The sequence below is a fragment of the Olea europaea genome, chromosome 6 (assembly GCF_002742605.1).
Source record: "Olea europaea var. sylvestris chromosome 6, O_europaea_v1, whole genome shotgun sequence".
Classification (NCBI taxonomy): domain Eukaryota; kingdom Viridiplantae; phylum Streptophyta; class Magnoliopsida; order Lamiales; family Oleaceae; genus Olea; species Olea europaea.
In genome coordinates this window covers 15,062,951-15,076,982 of record NC_036242.1, presented here as the reverse complement: position 1 = coordinate 15,076,982, position 14,032 = coordinate 15,062,951, and the positions used below count along the sequence as shown (strand labels likewise).

At 35.7% G+C, this 14,032-nt stretch overlaps 2 protein-coding genes across 4 annotated transcripts; both read left to right on the top strand.

The window, feature by feature from the left end:
* The first annotated feature begins 709 nt into the window (after window positions 1–709).
* Window positions 710–3,731, top strand: LOC111395976 (glucan endo-1,3-beta-glucosidase 1). The gene is made up of 4 exons (XM_023022215.1): window positions 710–1,111; window positions 1,215–2,495; window positions 3,342–3,369; window positions 3,457–3,731. Exons 1-4 carry the CDS (start codon window positions 1,033–1,035, stop codon window positions 3,629–3,631), a joined length of 1,563 nt encoding a protein of 520 aa, XP_022877983.1. The 5' UTR covers window positions 710–1,032; the 3' UTR covers window positions 3,632–3,731.
* A 2,272-nt stretch (window positions 3,732–6,003) lies between these two features.
* LOC111395975 lies at window positions 6,004–11,435 on the top strand. Of its 3 annotated transcripts, none has more exons than XM_023022212.1 (4): window positions 6,004–6,784; window positions 9,699–9,856; window positions 9,955–10,065; window positions 10,633–11,435. In XM_023022212.1, the coding sequence occupies exons 1-4, from the start codon at window positions 6,037–6,039 to the stop codon at window positions 11,224–11,226; spliced, it is 1,611 nt and encodes a 536-aa protein (XP_022877980.1). In that variant the 5' UTR covers window positions 6,004–6,036; the 3' UTR covers window positions 11,227–11,435. The 3 variants fall into 3 exon arrangements, with proteins under 3 accessions (XP_022877980.1, XP_022877982.1, XP_022877981.1); XM_023022214.1 differs by lacking the exon at window positions 6,004–6,784 and adding an exon at window positions 7,697–8,395 and having other exon boundaries at window positions 9,705–9,856; XM_023022213.1 differs by lacking the exon at window positions 6,004–6,784 and adding an exon at window positions 7,697–8,395.
* The last annotated feature ends 2,597 nt before the right edge of the window (window positions 11,436–14,032 follow it).

Here is a 14,032-nt window from a genome sequence, read left to right as displayed (position 1 = left end):
AGAGAAAAATAAAATGTAATGGAATGAAAATTAATAGGAACTAAACGGGGGCTATATGTACACTTGATAAGATCTATAATTTGAGTTTTGCTTGACGTCTTTGGTGAGGGGCTTGTTGGCGCCCCTGGACAAGGGGCTTTGCCCCTATAATTTACATTATGACATCTCAATGAGATCTATTTTATTTCTCTCTTCTTATTCGCCCTTGTTTGAGTTCTATTTTTTTGGGCTAATAATCTATTTTGAAATAGTAGATTAGATTATGAGAATATATGGTTAAAAAATAAGATTTTTTGAATTTGTTTGGAATATTACTTTATTGAAAGATATGTGATTAAAAAGAAAAAAAAGAAAAATATATTTTGACAAAAATAAAGATCAGACGAGAGTTGAAATTGTTGAATGTCGAAATGTTATGATTTGAATGATTCAAAATTTGAAATATCAATGTAACCTACTAAAATTTTCTTTTAAGAGGTCCATACTTGAAAAAGTAGCGTGCACCAGGACGGACAGAAAGTGGGCAACTCTGGGCATCTTTGTCATTTCCATTAAAGACAAAAGTTACCTCAAGGATCCAGCCTGGGATTTGAGAAGGATCCACGGAACAAAGAACAACACTAAGTCAGTGCAGCGTAGGGTAGATTTGGGGTGTTTCAGTCTCGTCCCCACCAAAAAAGAACTCTTGGGGGGAAGTATCCCTAATTTACACAAATTTTAGGGCAAAAATTGTATTTTCTAAACTTTTTTGCACCAACCGTCCATCTTTGATTCACTGTCGGTACACAAGGCCATTATAGTCACTTCGGTACACCAATCAGAATTCAACACACAGAAATCTAGCAAAAACTGAACTAAACTTACTTTCGATTCACCAGTTCATCAATGTTCTCTCCTTTTCTCTTCTACCTTAACCAGATCTTGGAAGTCAAAACCACTTAAGAACTCACAAGAACTTGCTAAAATAATGAAATTAGCCTTACCTGATACAGGGCCAGAAGATGATTCAAGAAAATTTCAATCTTCTCTTTAATGGAAAATCTTAAATTTGCCTTTTTCTTCACTCTGGTTTGGCTCATCATTTCTCTCCTTCCTACGTCACTCTCCATAGGTAATGATAATTCCAAGAACCCACTCCAGGAAAATCAATTCGATCATTAATGTGTTGTCTAATTGTGCCAAATGTAGTTAGTTTGTGTATTTTCTGTATGCAGGGATTAAGGTACAACAGGATAAAGATGAGCCCTATGTGGGTGTGAACATAGGCACTGATGTGTCTAATTTGCTTTCACCTGCAGATTTGATAGCTTTTTTGCAGTTACAAAAGATAACCCATGTTAGATTGTACGATGCTGATGCTGGGATTCTTAAAGCACTTGCAAAAACTAAGATTAGGGTCATTGTTAGTGTGCCCAATAACCAGCTTCTTGCCATTGGGTCGTCCAATGTCACCGCCGCCACATGGATTGGCCGCAACGTGGCGGCATACTACCCAGAAACGCTCATCACCGCCGTGGCAGTGGGTGATGAGGTGTTGACCACTGTTCCAAGTTCAGTTCCGATGCTTATGCCAGCAATTGAGTCACTTTACAGTGCTCTTGTGGCTGCAAATTTGCATAACCAAATCAAGATTTCAACTCCAAATGCTGCTTCAATTGTTCTTGACCCTTTCCCACCCTCCCAAGCTTTTTTTAATCAAAGTTTGAGCTCTGTCATTTCACAACTATTGCAATTTTGTTCTAGGACCCAGTCGCCCTTGATGATGAATTTATATCCTTACTATGTGTTTATGGAGAATAAGGGTGTTGTGCCTTTGGATAATTCTTTGTTTAAGCCCTTGACACCCTCGAAAGAAATGGTTGATCCTAATACTTTGCTGCACTATACTAATGTTCTTGATGCTATGATTGATTCAGTGTATTTTTCTATGAAGAATCTTAATGTCACTGATGTGGTAGTTCTTGTTACTGAAACGGGGTGGCCTTCAAAAGGGGATTCGAAGGAACCTTATGCTACAATTGACAATGCAGACACATACAATTCAAATTTGATTAAGCACATCTTTGATCGTAGTGGAACGCCATTGCATCCGGAAATTACTTCTAATGTGTACATATATGAGTTGTTTAATGAGGATTTGAGGTCTTCACCTGTGTCTGAGGCGAACTGGGGACTATTTTATGGGAATTCGACGGCTGTTTACTTGCTTCATGTGTCGGGGAGTGGTACATTTTTGGCTAACGACACAACGAATCAAACATATTGCATAGCCATGGATGGCATTGATACAAAAACATTGCAGGCTGCTTTGGATTGGGCTTGTGGACCAGGGAGGGCAAATTGCTCGGAGATTCAGCCAGGGGAGAGTTGTTATCAGCCTAATAACGTGAAGAACCATGCATCTTATGCCTTCGATAGTTATTACCAGAAGGAAGGGAATTCTCCTGGTTCTTGTGATTTCAAGGGTGCAGCCATGATCACCACTACTGATCCAAGTAAGTGATTTACTTAATAATAACGGATTCCACCCCAACTCATTGATTTTACACTTGAATTTCCTGGTGAAAAGATAGAGTAGAAACTGCAATATTTATGTTTGGTTGTAGATGCATACTGATAGATTTTGAAATGTTGTATTGAGCTATGATTAATTGTGTGGACTAGATTATTAATTGTTTACTTGTCTATTAGCAATAAGGGAGTCATATATTTCTTCAACTTATGTTTATTAAAGTGGATTGGATAGGATAGGATTAGATCTCGTTAAGAAAGAAAAGAAACTAAAATATAGAGCATTGCATAGCTAATCCTGTCTAGTGTTACATATCAAACATGCCGTTGGTGTATTGTTATGTTTGAGGGGACATGGCAATGTGAAATTCAATGAGCCTGTTTGGGAGTGATTTTGAAAATTGATTTTTTGACTGTTAAGAGAAAGTTAAAATCCATCTGTGAGAGAAAAAGTCAAATATGACCGCTGAAATAATGAAATAACGGTCAAAAAATCAATTTTTAGGCCAAAAAATCACTTCCAAACGGGCTGAATATAACAGAGGTGCTCACATGGGGAGAACTACAGAAACGCATTGTCTCGTTTCAAATTGAATGGTGGAAGAACACTAGCAATTTGTTTTGCAGATTGGATGTTAGAAATTATAATTTTCTATCAAAATAGTCAAATTCTACTTCTACTTCGACATGTAATAGGATGCACTGACTATATGAATGTGTTAGTAAAATAAGTAGTCTAGCCATATTTGGCTCCAATTCTTTTGTATTTTTGCTGCAGTTCTTTAAACTGTCATCTAAAATTTATCCTTTTGTTCTGGGAAAATTTGCAGGTCATGGCGGTTGTGTATTTCCTGGAAGGTAAGCGTAATTACTGTGCTTTTATCAATCTGATCACATTATTTAGATATTCACGACACGCTTTGTGAATCTGTTCTTCCAATGCAGTAAGAAGCCTAGCAATAACAGGACGAGCCAGGTAGTGAACTCAACAGAAGTAAGTAGCGCAGGCACAATGAGATTGATCGGCTTCCATGGCACTGGACTGAGCGTATTCAGCACGGGTTTATACTTGCTCTCTGGTAGCTCTTTTTGGTTGTTTTGTTATTCATTCGTTCCATGATTAAATGTAAAGGTACGAATAAATATTGAAGCTTTTGTTTCGGCTGAATTCTTTCCCTCTGTCACTGTGTTTCTTTATATTTTTGGGGGGACACGATTCATATTTTGGCGTTTTCTTTGTGAAAATTGTAGTGTCTAATGATTGTTTGGTGCTGGTAGCATAATATTCTAAAGGAGAAATCATAAAAAAGAAAGTGCTCTACCTAAAAGGTTAATAATCCGAGAAGTAATCAATTGTCCTAAGAAGTTATTTTTCAGAATATATATATATATATATATATATATATATATATATGTTCCCTCTGTCACTGTGTTTCTTTATATTTTTGGGGGGACACGATTCATATTTTGGCGTTTTCTTTGTGAAAATTGTAGTGTCTAATGATTGTTTGGTGCTGGTAGCATAATATTCTAAAGGAGAAATCATAAAAAAGAAAGTGCTCTACCTAAAAGGTTAATAATCCGAGAAGTAATCAATTGTCCTAAGAAGTTATTTTTCAGAATATATATATATATATATATATATATATGTTTGTATCTTGAATTTCATTTATGGATTGGACTATGAATTTGGAACTTATCGTGTATGGACATGTAAATAGCTTGAGTATGCTTTCTGCCCTAAAACAGAAAGTAGCTTTCAAAATTACCCTTAAAAATGTCTAAAGCTATGAACTTTTGAAGTTTTTAGTGTCATTTTTATTATTCAAAAGAATGTCGACTTTTAACTATACAGAAGGAGATTTCAAAAGGCTTGGCTAGCACAGTATCACCCAGGACCCTCTTTCTCCAACCTTGTCCCCTGTCTTACCGCCATCTTTCTCTACCACAACTCCTCTTGACACCTACAATCCATTTTAGCTTACGTATGTTGCAAAGGCATCTTGCATGCGTTTGCTGTCGAGCTTTATCTTTGCAACATAGGCCGATAGGTGATACTCAATGTTATTGTAAGTAAAGCCTTCAGGCTCGAGTCATATTACATAACTTGCTTTGACACTATATCTTTTATTTCTATTCCTTCATAAGCGGACCGTGGAGCATGGAGGGCATTTGCTTTCAGGGACGGATGTAGGGGGGGATTGAGCAGGGCTGTAGTCCCCCCGAGGTCCAATAATTTTTTTATTTTTATTTTTGAAAGGCATATTTCATTTATTTATTTTGTAAAAGCAATTTTTTATGTGTAATTTTTTTTTCCCGCATATTAGCTCGGCTTGAAATTTTGTAGCTCGATTTTGGATTCAATTCTGAATCCGTACTTGTTTGCTTTTGACTTATAGAAAGCCTCTCTCTTTTATCCTTCTTGACCTAAATGCTTAGGTTTTTGGTGCATTAGATTCTCACAAATGTTTAAGTTACTCAAGTCGAGCTTTGTCTTTGCAACATTGGCCGATAGGAGATGTGGGGTGAGGACAAGAGGTCAAGGGTCATTGGATTAAGTAGTAGTCGTGATGACAACAATTGAGAAATGAAGCGTGACAATAAGAATTGAGATTGATATAGAACATGCTGATCAATAATATATGGAAATATTCAAAATTTGGAATTTATTATAAACACATTTATATGGGATAATTAATGGGTAGAGCCAAGACGTAATGGATGTACGAGTTGTTGGTTCGTGCTTGCTTTGTGATGAGTCGGAGCACGGGTTAGCTTGTTTCAAAATTATGTGACTCAATTCGCCTCGGGACATTTTTTTATATTTTTAAAAAATTCAAAAATTTTATTTTTTTCACCTTGAGAATGAGCCATGACGAATTAACAGAAATTCCAACTAGGCTTGCTCAGCGATTCACTTGGGAGAATGCTAGATCGACTCCTCCCATTTAGCCCTTGTTTGGGCTCCATTAAAAGCCTGTTTGGGAGTGATCTTGAGAATTGATTTTTTGACCGTTAGGAGAAAAGTGGGGTCCATCTGTGAGAGAAGAAGTCAAATATGACGACTGGAATAGTAAAATAACGGTCAAAAAATCAATTTTTTGGGTGAAAAAATCGGGCCCAAACAGCCCCTAAATTTTTGATTCATAAATCCAAAAATTTTCATTTTTTTTAACCGCACTTTGTTAAAAAAATTACTATTTCGAAATATATTTTACAAAATCTCATTAAAATGGAGCTCATACAAGAGCTTAATATTGTGAATGTATAAAGTTCCTTCAACCCTTCAACAATTTTTTATGCTCTTTTTTGAGCTCCATTTTTCTGAAAAATCATTTTTTCAAAATTCATATTCAACCAATAAAATAATATTACACGTAAATTCAATTTTTTTTTTCAATTTTTAACTACACATTTTTGATCAATCGATTATTCAAAATAATTCTTTTTCACGAAATGGGGCTTGGGCTACATATCATCCCGAGGACAAAAGCGGCAAACGACGACCCCAATTCCAATTTCAAAATGGCATTACTCACTTCGTTCCGCATAATAACAAGACCAGGATTTCTCATTTTTCATCTCCCAAAGAACAATTCTGCTACAGTTAATCCCCCCAGGAAAACCCCTCGTTGGATCACAATGTCGTGGACATGCTCAAAGTGCACTTTCATCAATCCACCGTTTCAACAATCATCCTGCCAAATCTGCCTATCTGCACAACCATCGCAATCATCGTCACCGGTAAAACCTAAATGGGCATGCAAAGACTGCACTTTCTTGAACCCATATCAAAGCACAAGTTGTGAAATCTGTGGAGCTAGGGCTTCTGCATCTTTACTCTCCATTCTTGAAGTTGATGATGATGATATTCATGAAGCGCAATTGGGCTCCGGCTCCTCTATTGGGAGCATTTTCTACCCTTTGAAGTCTTGTAATAATACGAAAAGGGAAAATCAAGGAAATCGAGATTTGACGAACGGTGGTGGTGATTTGGATGATGCTTCTCGAGGGTTTAAGGGTGGTTTGTTGGATTTGCAGCCTAGCAATAATAAGAAGGAAAATATGGAGAGCCCTAATGTGTGTACTGGTGATGGCAGCGCGGCTTGTTCTTCTCGTGGGTTAAAGGGTTCTTTTCCGCCTCTGCGTCCTTGTGGCAATAAGAGGAAAAACAGGGAAGACGCAGATATGGGTGGTGATGGTGGAGCAGGTGATTCTATTGAGTTTAGAGCTGTAAAGGCTGGAAATAAGGCTGTTGAAGTTGAATCCCTGGGTATGCTTCAATTTCTTCAAAATATTTTTATTTTTTGACATGTATGACTTGCGATTATAATAAAAATGCAATATCACTGTGGTTTTTCATTTAACTGTTAGTTTCAGTTGAATTTTTGATGGGCCGGTTGAATTTCGAGGTTAATTATGGGAAAGGAGAAGTCTTATTTTGTTTCTGTTAGTTTTGATTTGAACCTAGCAGTATTTTCTCTGGTTTCAGGGTTTATTTTGTATGTTTAACTGGGAAATAAATGGGAATTCCTCCCATCCTTTTCCTTGTTCTTGACACATGACACAAAATGATAGTCAACCGGATAGTATAATTTGTGTTGTCTTAGTAAATTCTGTTGTTGAGTTTGGTTCCTAGTAAGTTGTACTGCCTTAACTATTAGAAATGTTTAACTGAGTTTAAACAGGACTTCAAAGAAAGGGGAGGTCAACTGAATTGAATTCCTAGTTGCATGCCTTACCTTAATAAAATCAGTGGCTGAGTTAGACTTCTATTAACTTGTATTCTTTTAATTGTTTAAAATATTTACTTGAGTTTGAATAGGATTTCAACAATGGCAGATGTATTCTGAACCCCAATTTTCTTAGCAAATATAAATCTTCTGCTGGTGCTTTCCAGTTGGTTTTGGTATAGATGTATTCTATTTCTGTTACTTGTATTTTACAATGTAGATAGGTGTTGAATTAGTGCTACCTTGCATTTCTCTGTTGTATGAATCACAGAACGCTTGATATTTTAATTTTGGAGTTTCAAATGTGTAAGATACATCCTTGGAAAACTTATTTCCTTGAACTTTGACAGTAGCATAAGTGGAACAATATGTTGCAGTTCTAAACATTAAATGTAGCACTAAACTATGCCTTTCCTGGAGCTGAAATACGTTTTTTTATTTATATGTTCTATTTTTTCATCTCCCAAGGAACAATTCTGCTACAGTTAATCCCCCCAGGAAAACCCCTCGTCTGATCACAATGTCGTGGACACGCTCAAAGTGCACTTTCATCAATCCACCTTTTCAAAAATCATCCTGCCAAATCTGCCTATCTGCACAACCACCGCAATCATCATCACCGGCAAAACCTAAATGGGCATGCAAAGACTGCACTTTCTTGAACCCATATCAAAGCACAAGTTGTGAAATCTGTGGAGCTAGGGCTTCTGCATCTTTACTCTCCATTCTTGAAGTTGATGATGATGATATTCATGAAGCGCAATTGGGCTCCGGCTCCTCTATTGGGAGCATTTTCTACCCTTTGAAGTCTTGTAATAATACGAAAAGGGAAAATCAAGGAAATCGAGATTTGACGAACGGTGGTGGTGATTTGGATGATGCTTCTCGAGGGTTTAAGGGTGGTTTGTTGGATTTGCAGCCTAGCAATAATAAGAAGGAAAATATGGAGAGCCCTAATGTGTGTACTGGTGATGGCAGCGCGGCTTGTTCTTCTCGTGGGTTAAAGGGTTCTTTTCCGCCTCTGCGTCCTTGTGGCAATAAGAGGAAAAACAGGGAAGACGCAGATATGGGTGGTGATGGTGGAGCAGGTGATTCTATTGAGTTTAGAGCTGTAAAGGCTGGAAATAAGGCTGTTGAAGTTGAATCCCTGGGTATGCTTCAATTTCTTCAAAATATTTTTATTTTTTGACATGTATGACTTGCGATTATAATAAAAATGCAATATCACTGTGGTTTTTCATTTAACTGTTAGTTTCAGTTGAATTTTTGATGGGCCGGTTGAATTTCGAGGTTAATTATGGGAAAGGAGAAGTCTTATTTTGTTTCTGTTAGTTTTGATTTGAACCTAGCAGTATTTTCTCTGGTTTCAGGGTTTATTTTGTATGTTTAACTGGGAAATAAATGGGAATTCCTCCCATCCTTTTCCTTGTTCTTGACACATGACACAAAATGATAGTCAACCGGATAGTATAATTTGTGTTGTCTTAGTAAATTCTGTTGTTGAGTTTGGTTCCTAGTAAGTTGTACTGCCTTAACTATTAGAAATGTTTAACTGAGTTTAAACAGGACTTCAAAGAAAGGGGAGGTCAACTGAATTGAATTCCTAGTTGCATGCCTTACCTTAATAAAATCAGTGGCTGAGTTAGACTTCTATTAACTTGTATTCTTTTAATTGTTTAAAATATTTACTTGAGTTTGAATAGGATTTCAACAATGGCAGATGTATTCTGAACCCCAATTTTCTTAGCAAATATAAATCTTCTGCTGGTGCTTTCCAGTTGGTTTTGGTATAGATGTATTCTATTTCTGTTACTTGTATTTTACAATGTAGATAGGTGTTGAATTAATGCTACCTTGCATTTCTCTGTTGTATGAATCACAGAACGCTTGATATTTTAATTTTGGAGTTTCAAATGTGTAAGATACATCCTTGGAAAACTTATTTCCTTGAACTTTGACAGTAGCATAAGTGGAACACTATGTTGCAGTTCTAAACATTAAATGTAGCACTAAACTATGCCTTTCCTGGAGCTGAAATACGTTTTTTTATTTATATGTTCTACATTGTGTTGAAAATGGTTTTAATGGATGCCTATGAATTCCATTACGGGATGGTGCAGTGAATTTCTGCTACATAAGCAAACTTGTGGTAAGCTGTTTCTCTTATAAAGTATACGATCACATTTGCTTCTGATAGAAGTCATCCTTAATTAATCTGCATGTTTAGTAGAAGATTTCAAGAACAAGAATTCTACTTAATTCTCAGTCAAACTAAAAAGTGAATGTAGTTTTTTTTTTTTTTTTTTATAATTAATACAAAGTGGTATAACTCTTTCTGGATGAGTTTAGTTGTTTGTCAATCAAATTGTTGCTAATTTCCATCTATCCTTTCTCTTACACTTTTTTCGTGTTGTACTAAAATATTAAGTCTTGTTGTCACAAACTACTCACTAGGTGCAGCTGTAAGTGATACTCATTTAGGCACTAAACCTAAAACAACGAAGATTTTGAGTTACAATATTTGGTTTCGAGAAGATCTTGAGGTGCAAAAGAGGATGAAATCTCTTGGAGATCTTATTCAACTGCATTTGCCAAATGTTATATGTTTTCAGGTTTTTTTTTTATTTACACTTTTTTTCCTGAACTCCATATGGCTGAAAACTCTTAGTCTGGCATTCGGGTGTTCAACTAAATTTGCTTAACTCTACAGGAGGTTACTCCAAATATTTACAAAATTTTCCAGCAATCAAGTTGGTGGAAGGACTACCACTGTTCAGTGTCAAGTGAAGTGGCATTTTCAGGGCCATATTTCTGCATGCAGGTAATATTTTATTCCAAATATTATACGAGTTTCGGTGCTGTGTTGCATTTTGGAACCTACATCTAATTTTTACAGCCTGTTTGGTTCAACTTAAATGTATTATGGCTTAAAATATTTGTTTCCTCTGACACCATCAATAGTCAATTCTTTAGCGTGTGTATATGTATTTGGCTCATGCTCCATAAGTGTGCTCAACCTTAATATCTGATACAAATTTTGATATTTCTGTACTTGCTAGTTAGCAGCCAGCAAGCCATTTGATCAATTTCGATTTTTAAGCATATATTGGAATAAGAGATAATTACATTTAGCCCCCCTGTTTGGCCCTCATTCTCATTCTCATTCTTTTTCTCTCTTATTTTCAACCACATAATCTTCCATAAAATAATATTATATGCAAATCAAAACATTTTAATCTTTTTCAATCACACATTTTTCAAAAAAACATTATTCCAACCATTAAAATTTGGATAGAATGAGGGCTAAACGGGGGCTTAATATTTTGTAAAATTCTTTGTATCTGTTACACAAATCTAACTCATTATCTGCTATTATATAATTTTGCAGTTAAGTAATCTTCCAATAAAATGCTACAGCTCCAAACCTTTTAACAATACTATAATGGGAAGAGAACTTTGTATTGCTGAAGGTGAAGCGCAGACAGGTGCTGAATTGGTTGTTGCCACAAGCCATCTGGAAAGTCCCTGTCCAGGCCCGCCAACATGGGATCAGATGTTTAGCAAGGAACGTGTAGATCAAGCAAAGGAGGCTGTAAAGCTTCTTGACAAAAATCAGAATGTCATTTTTTGTGGTGATATGAACTGGGATGATAAGTTGGACGGTCAATTTCCTTTATCTGATGGATGGATTGATGCTTGGACAGAGCTAAGACCTGGAGAAGTTGGATGGACATATGACACCAAATCAAACAAGATGTTGAGTGGTAACCGTACTCTGCAGAAACGGCTGGATCGATTTGTATGCAAGTTGAGAGATTTCAAGATAAGTGAAATTGAAATGATTGGGATGGATGCGATTCCTGGTCTATCATACATGAAGGAAAAGAAAGTGAAAAAGCAGGTTCAAAATATGGTGCTTCCTGTTTTACCTAGTGATCACTATGGACTACTTTTAACAATCTGTTCCAACAAGACGACTTAATACTAGTGTCAGTACAGGGACTTGTATCTCTCATTTTGTTCTTTCGTGTTCCCAACTGCTGTTGTGCTTGCTTTGCAGTTTAGAGATGTAAGGGCCTGAGAACTCTATTCTCCATTGTTCGACTTTTTGCTTCTCTGCAATGAAATGCTTTTGGAGATAAATTCAATAGTTGAATGTGCAGCTTGTTGAATCGCTGTCTTTTGCTACAATTTTTTTTGTCTTCACTCGTATCATTGTTATTATAAAACATGCATGCATATTCCTGTATATGCTGATAAAGATTGAGTAAAATGCTGAGTGAAGCTTTCATTGGATTGTGGAGTTTGAATGTGCTTGACATTATGTTGAAATACACCTGTTTTCTGAAAATTTATATACAGGGTTTGACTTAATGAGCTCTTCCTTCTTTCTAAAACTTGGATCTCAATTTCTGAAGGATAATAATCTATTAATCTTCCGGAAAATGATCACTTACATGTGCAGAAGTGAAGTACGAGATTAGGGGTTTGAGAGGGTACTAGTTCTTTTTGTCAGTTTGGTTTTATTTTCACAAGCAGGCAGATTCTGATTAATAGCCCAAGATGGGTGGATGGTAACAGTCATCGTCCTTTAGCCTTTAACACAAGAAATAAAGGCATCTCAGCCGTTTTCTCAGTAAATTGATGATTTCCATATGCCAGGGGTTGCCAGGATTGGTGCTGGAAATGCTGCTAAATCAATGAAGATTGTGGTTGGTTTCCATTAGTTCAGCTACGTTGAACGCTCTTTAGTTGGTGGTGTTTCCAGCCTCAGAAAGAATTCCACGAAGTGCATTTACAACCCTAAATGATACAAACTGGTATTAAGTTCCTATTTGATTCCCATTTTCTAAAATTCATTTTGAATTATATATTTCATGAGATTTACAATTTTTATTAACTTGTCAATCACACATTTTATAAACTTTTATAGATTTTTTTTTTCAAAATTTGACTTTTAAGAAAACCAAACATAGGTTAAAATTTGCTACTAAATGGGAACATAGCAAAAAATATGCGATGTGGTGAAGTTTAGGCTTTTGAATTTCATGATATCATGTTACTTATTCTCCCACCATGTGTGACTACTAAAATGTAATTTATTTGGAGCATTTACTTTAACACATGTTTTTCATATTTCTCTCAACTTTTATTGCATATGTACAAGTTCGACACTTCTTTAACGAATAATGTTTTTTGTAATTGCTTACTATAACAGTTGTCCTACTTGACACACACATGATATATGATTATTTGATAAATTAATGTGATAGTTTTTTTATTATGCATCAAATAATCACCTGCCATATATAGCTACGTAGGGCAACTATCGTAGTAAATGACTGCAAATAACATTATTCCTTTTTAAACACATTTTTTTCATATTTCACGCTTTGATTGTGGCATATTTGTTGCAAAATACATTGAATACCTCCTTGACGGAAAATTTCATATGATGGCACATAATCACCACTTGCACAGGTATTCGACCATGAGTTTCAGTGTTTTTGGAATTTTGACCAAATTTATGCCTTGCTTGTCTTAGCCAACATCATATGTAACATTACACGTACTATTAGGGTAATTACATTATGCAACATTAAACGAACTGTAATCCAGTCATAAGGTAATCAAATAAGTACACATATAGCCTCACGGGCATGGTGTGGTAGTAACGTAGGAGGGTTCTTTACGAAACATTAGAGGTTCGAATCCTCGCGACAATTGGAAGGTAAAATTTATGTTGGAATGCAAATATCTTGTGGAGGGAAAATTATGATGTGCTTTGTTACCCCTCCGAGGGTCCTGTCTATACATCGTAAAGGGATGTCCACGAGAAAGAGAACTACATTTCGAATGTTTGGCCCAAATGTGTATAAAAATTTACAGAGTCATTAGTCGATATCTTCATTGGGGATTCCTATCAACTTGATATTCTATTGTCATTTCAGTTATTGAATGATCTATACTTAACGAGAAATAATCATATCTTCAAGTCTCTTCTATGAAATATCCAAACTAAAATAATCCCAGCAATGCCATGATCTGTGTAATCTTTTCACTTGTTCCAATTCTCTCTCTATTGAGTCACGATATCATAATTAAAAGGGAAAAAAATGCAGCAAATAAGTGTTGGGTTTTTTATATCCAATAAATCTTGGGCGATAATGTTAAACAGTTTCGAGCACATTTTGACCGTTCGATGTTTGCGTCCAAAGATAACCAATGGCGGGAAAAACACAAAGAAACTCCCTAGACTTGCTTTTTATCTGTAACCCGTCCAACATTGGGCTAAAATATGCTTGTTCGAGTCCTATTTTTGTCAAAAAAACGTATTTTTAAATAGCGTAATGATGATAACTGTGTGGTTAAAAAATAAGAAAATTTTTTAGTTTGCGTGTAATATTATTTTATTAAAGAATACGTGATTAAAATGATGTCAAAACACTTAAAAAAAAATGGGGCTCAAATAAGGATTACAAATACAAATACAATTGGAATCATGCTTGTATAATTTCTTTTACAACTTGGTTTATAATCCACGAGTGGACAAATATCACATTCATTTATTTTTAAAATCAATGGTCGTAATTTTTTCGACACACTTATTGTCAATCAAGTTGTGCATAAATATTGTACAAATGGTTTTATCCATACAGTTGTTCCCCAGAGTTGTTTCTTGGTTTAATAATTTAAAAACAATATACTAAGTTGCCGTTGTCGGTGATTCCGTCTAGCTCATTTTGAATTTCAGTCGGGTCCATGTCTCATTCTCTGTTCATAGCAAA

Excerpts from the sequence above, each read along its gene's own strand:
- LOC111395976 (XM_023022215.1), top strand. The coding sequence starts at position 1,033 with ATGGAAAATCTTAAATTTGCCTTTTTCTTCACTCTGGTTTGGCTCATC. Across the intron at positions 1,112-1,214 it reads TCCTACGTCACTCTCCATAG|GGATTAAGGTACAACAGGAT; the intron begins GTAATGATAATT and ends TTCTGTATGCAG. Across the intron at positions 2,496-3,341 it reads GATCACCACTACTGATCCAA|GTCATGGCGGTTGTGTATTT; the intron begins GTAAGTGATTTA and ends GAAAATTTGCAG.
- LOC111395975 (XM_023022212.1), top strand. The coding sequence starts at position 6,037 with ATGGCATTACTCACTTCGTTCCGCATAATAACAAGACCAGGATTTCTC. Across the intron at positions 6,785-9,698 it reads TGTTGAAGTTGAATCCCTGG|GTGCAGCTGTAAGTGATACT; the intron begins GTATGCTTCAAT and ends ACTACTCACTAG. Across the intron at positions 9,857-9,954 it reads CAAATGTTATATGTTTTCAG|GAGGTTACTCCAAATATTTA; the intron begins GTTTTTTTTTTA and ends TTAACTCTACAG.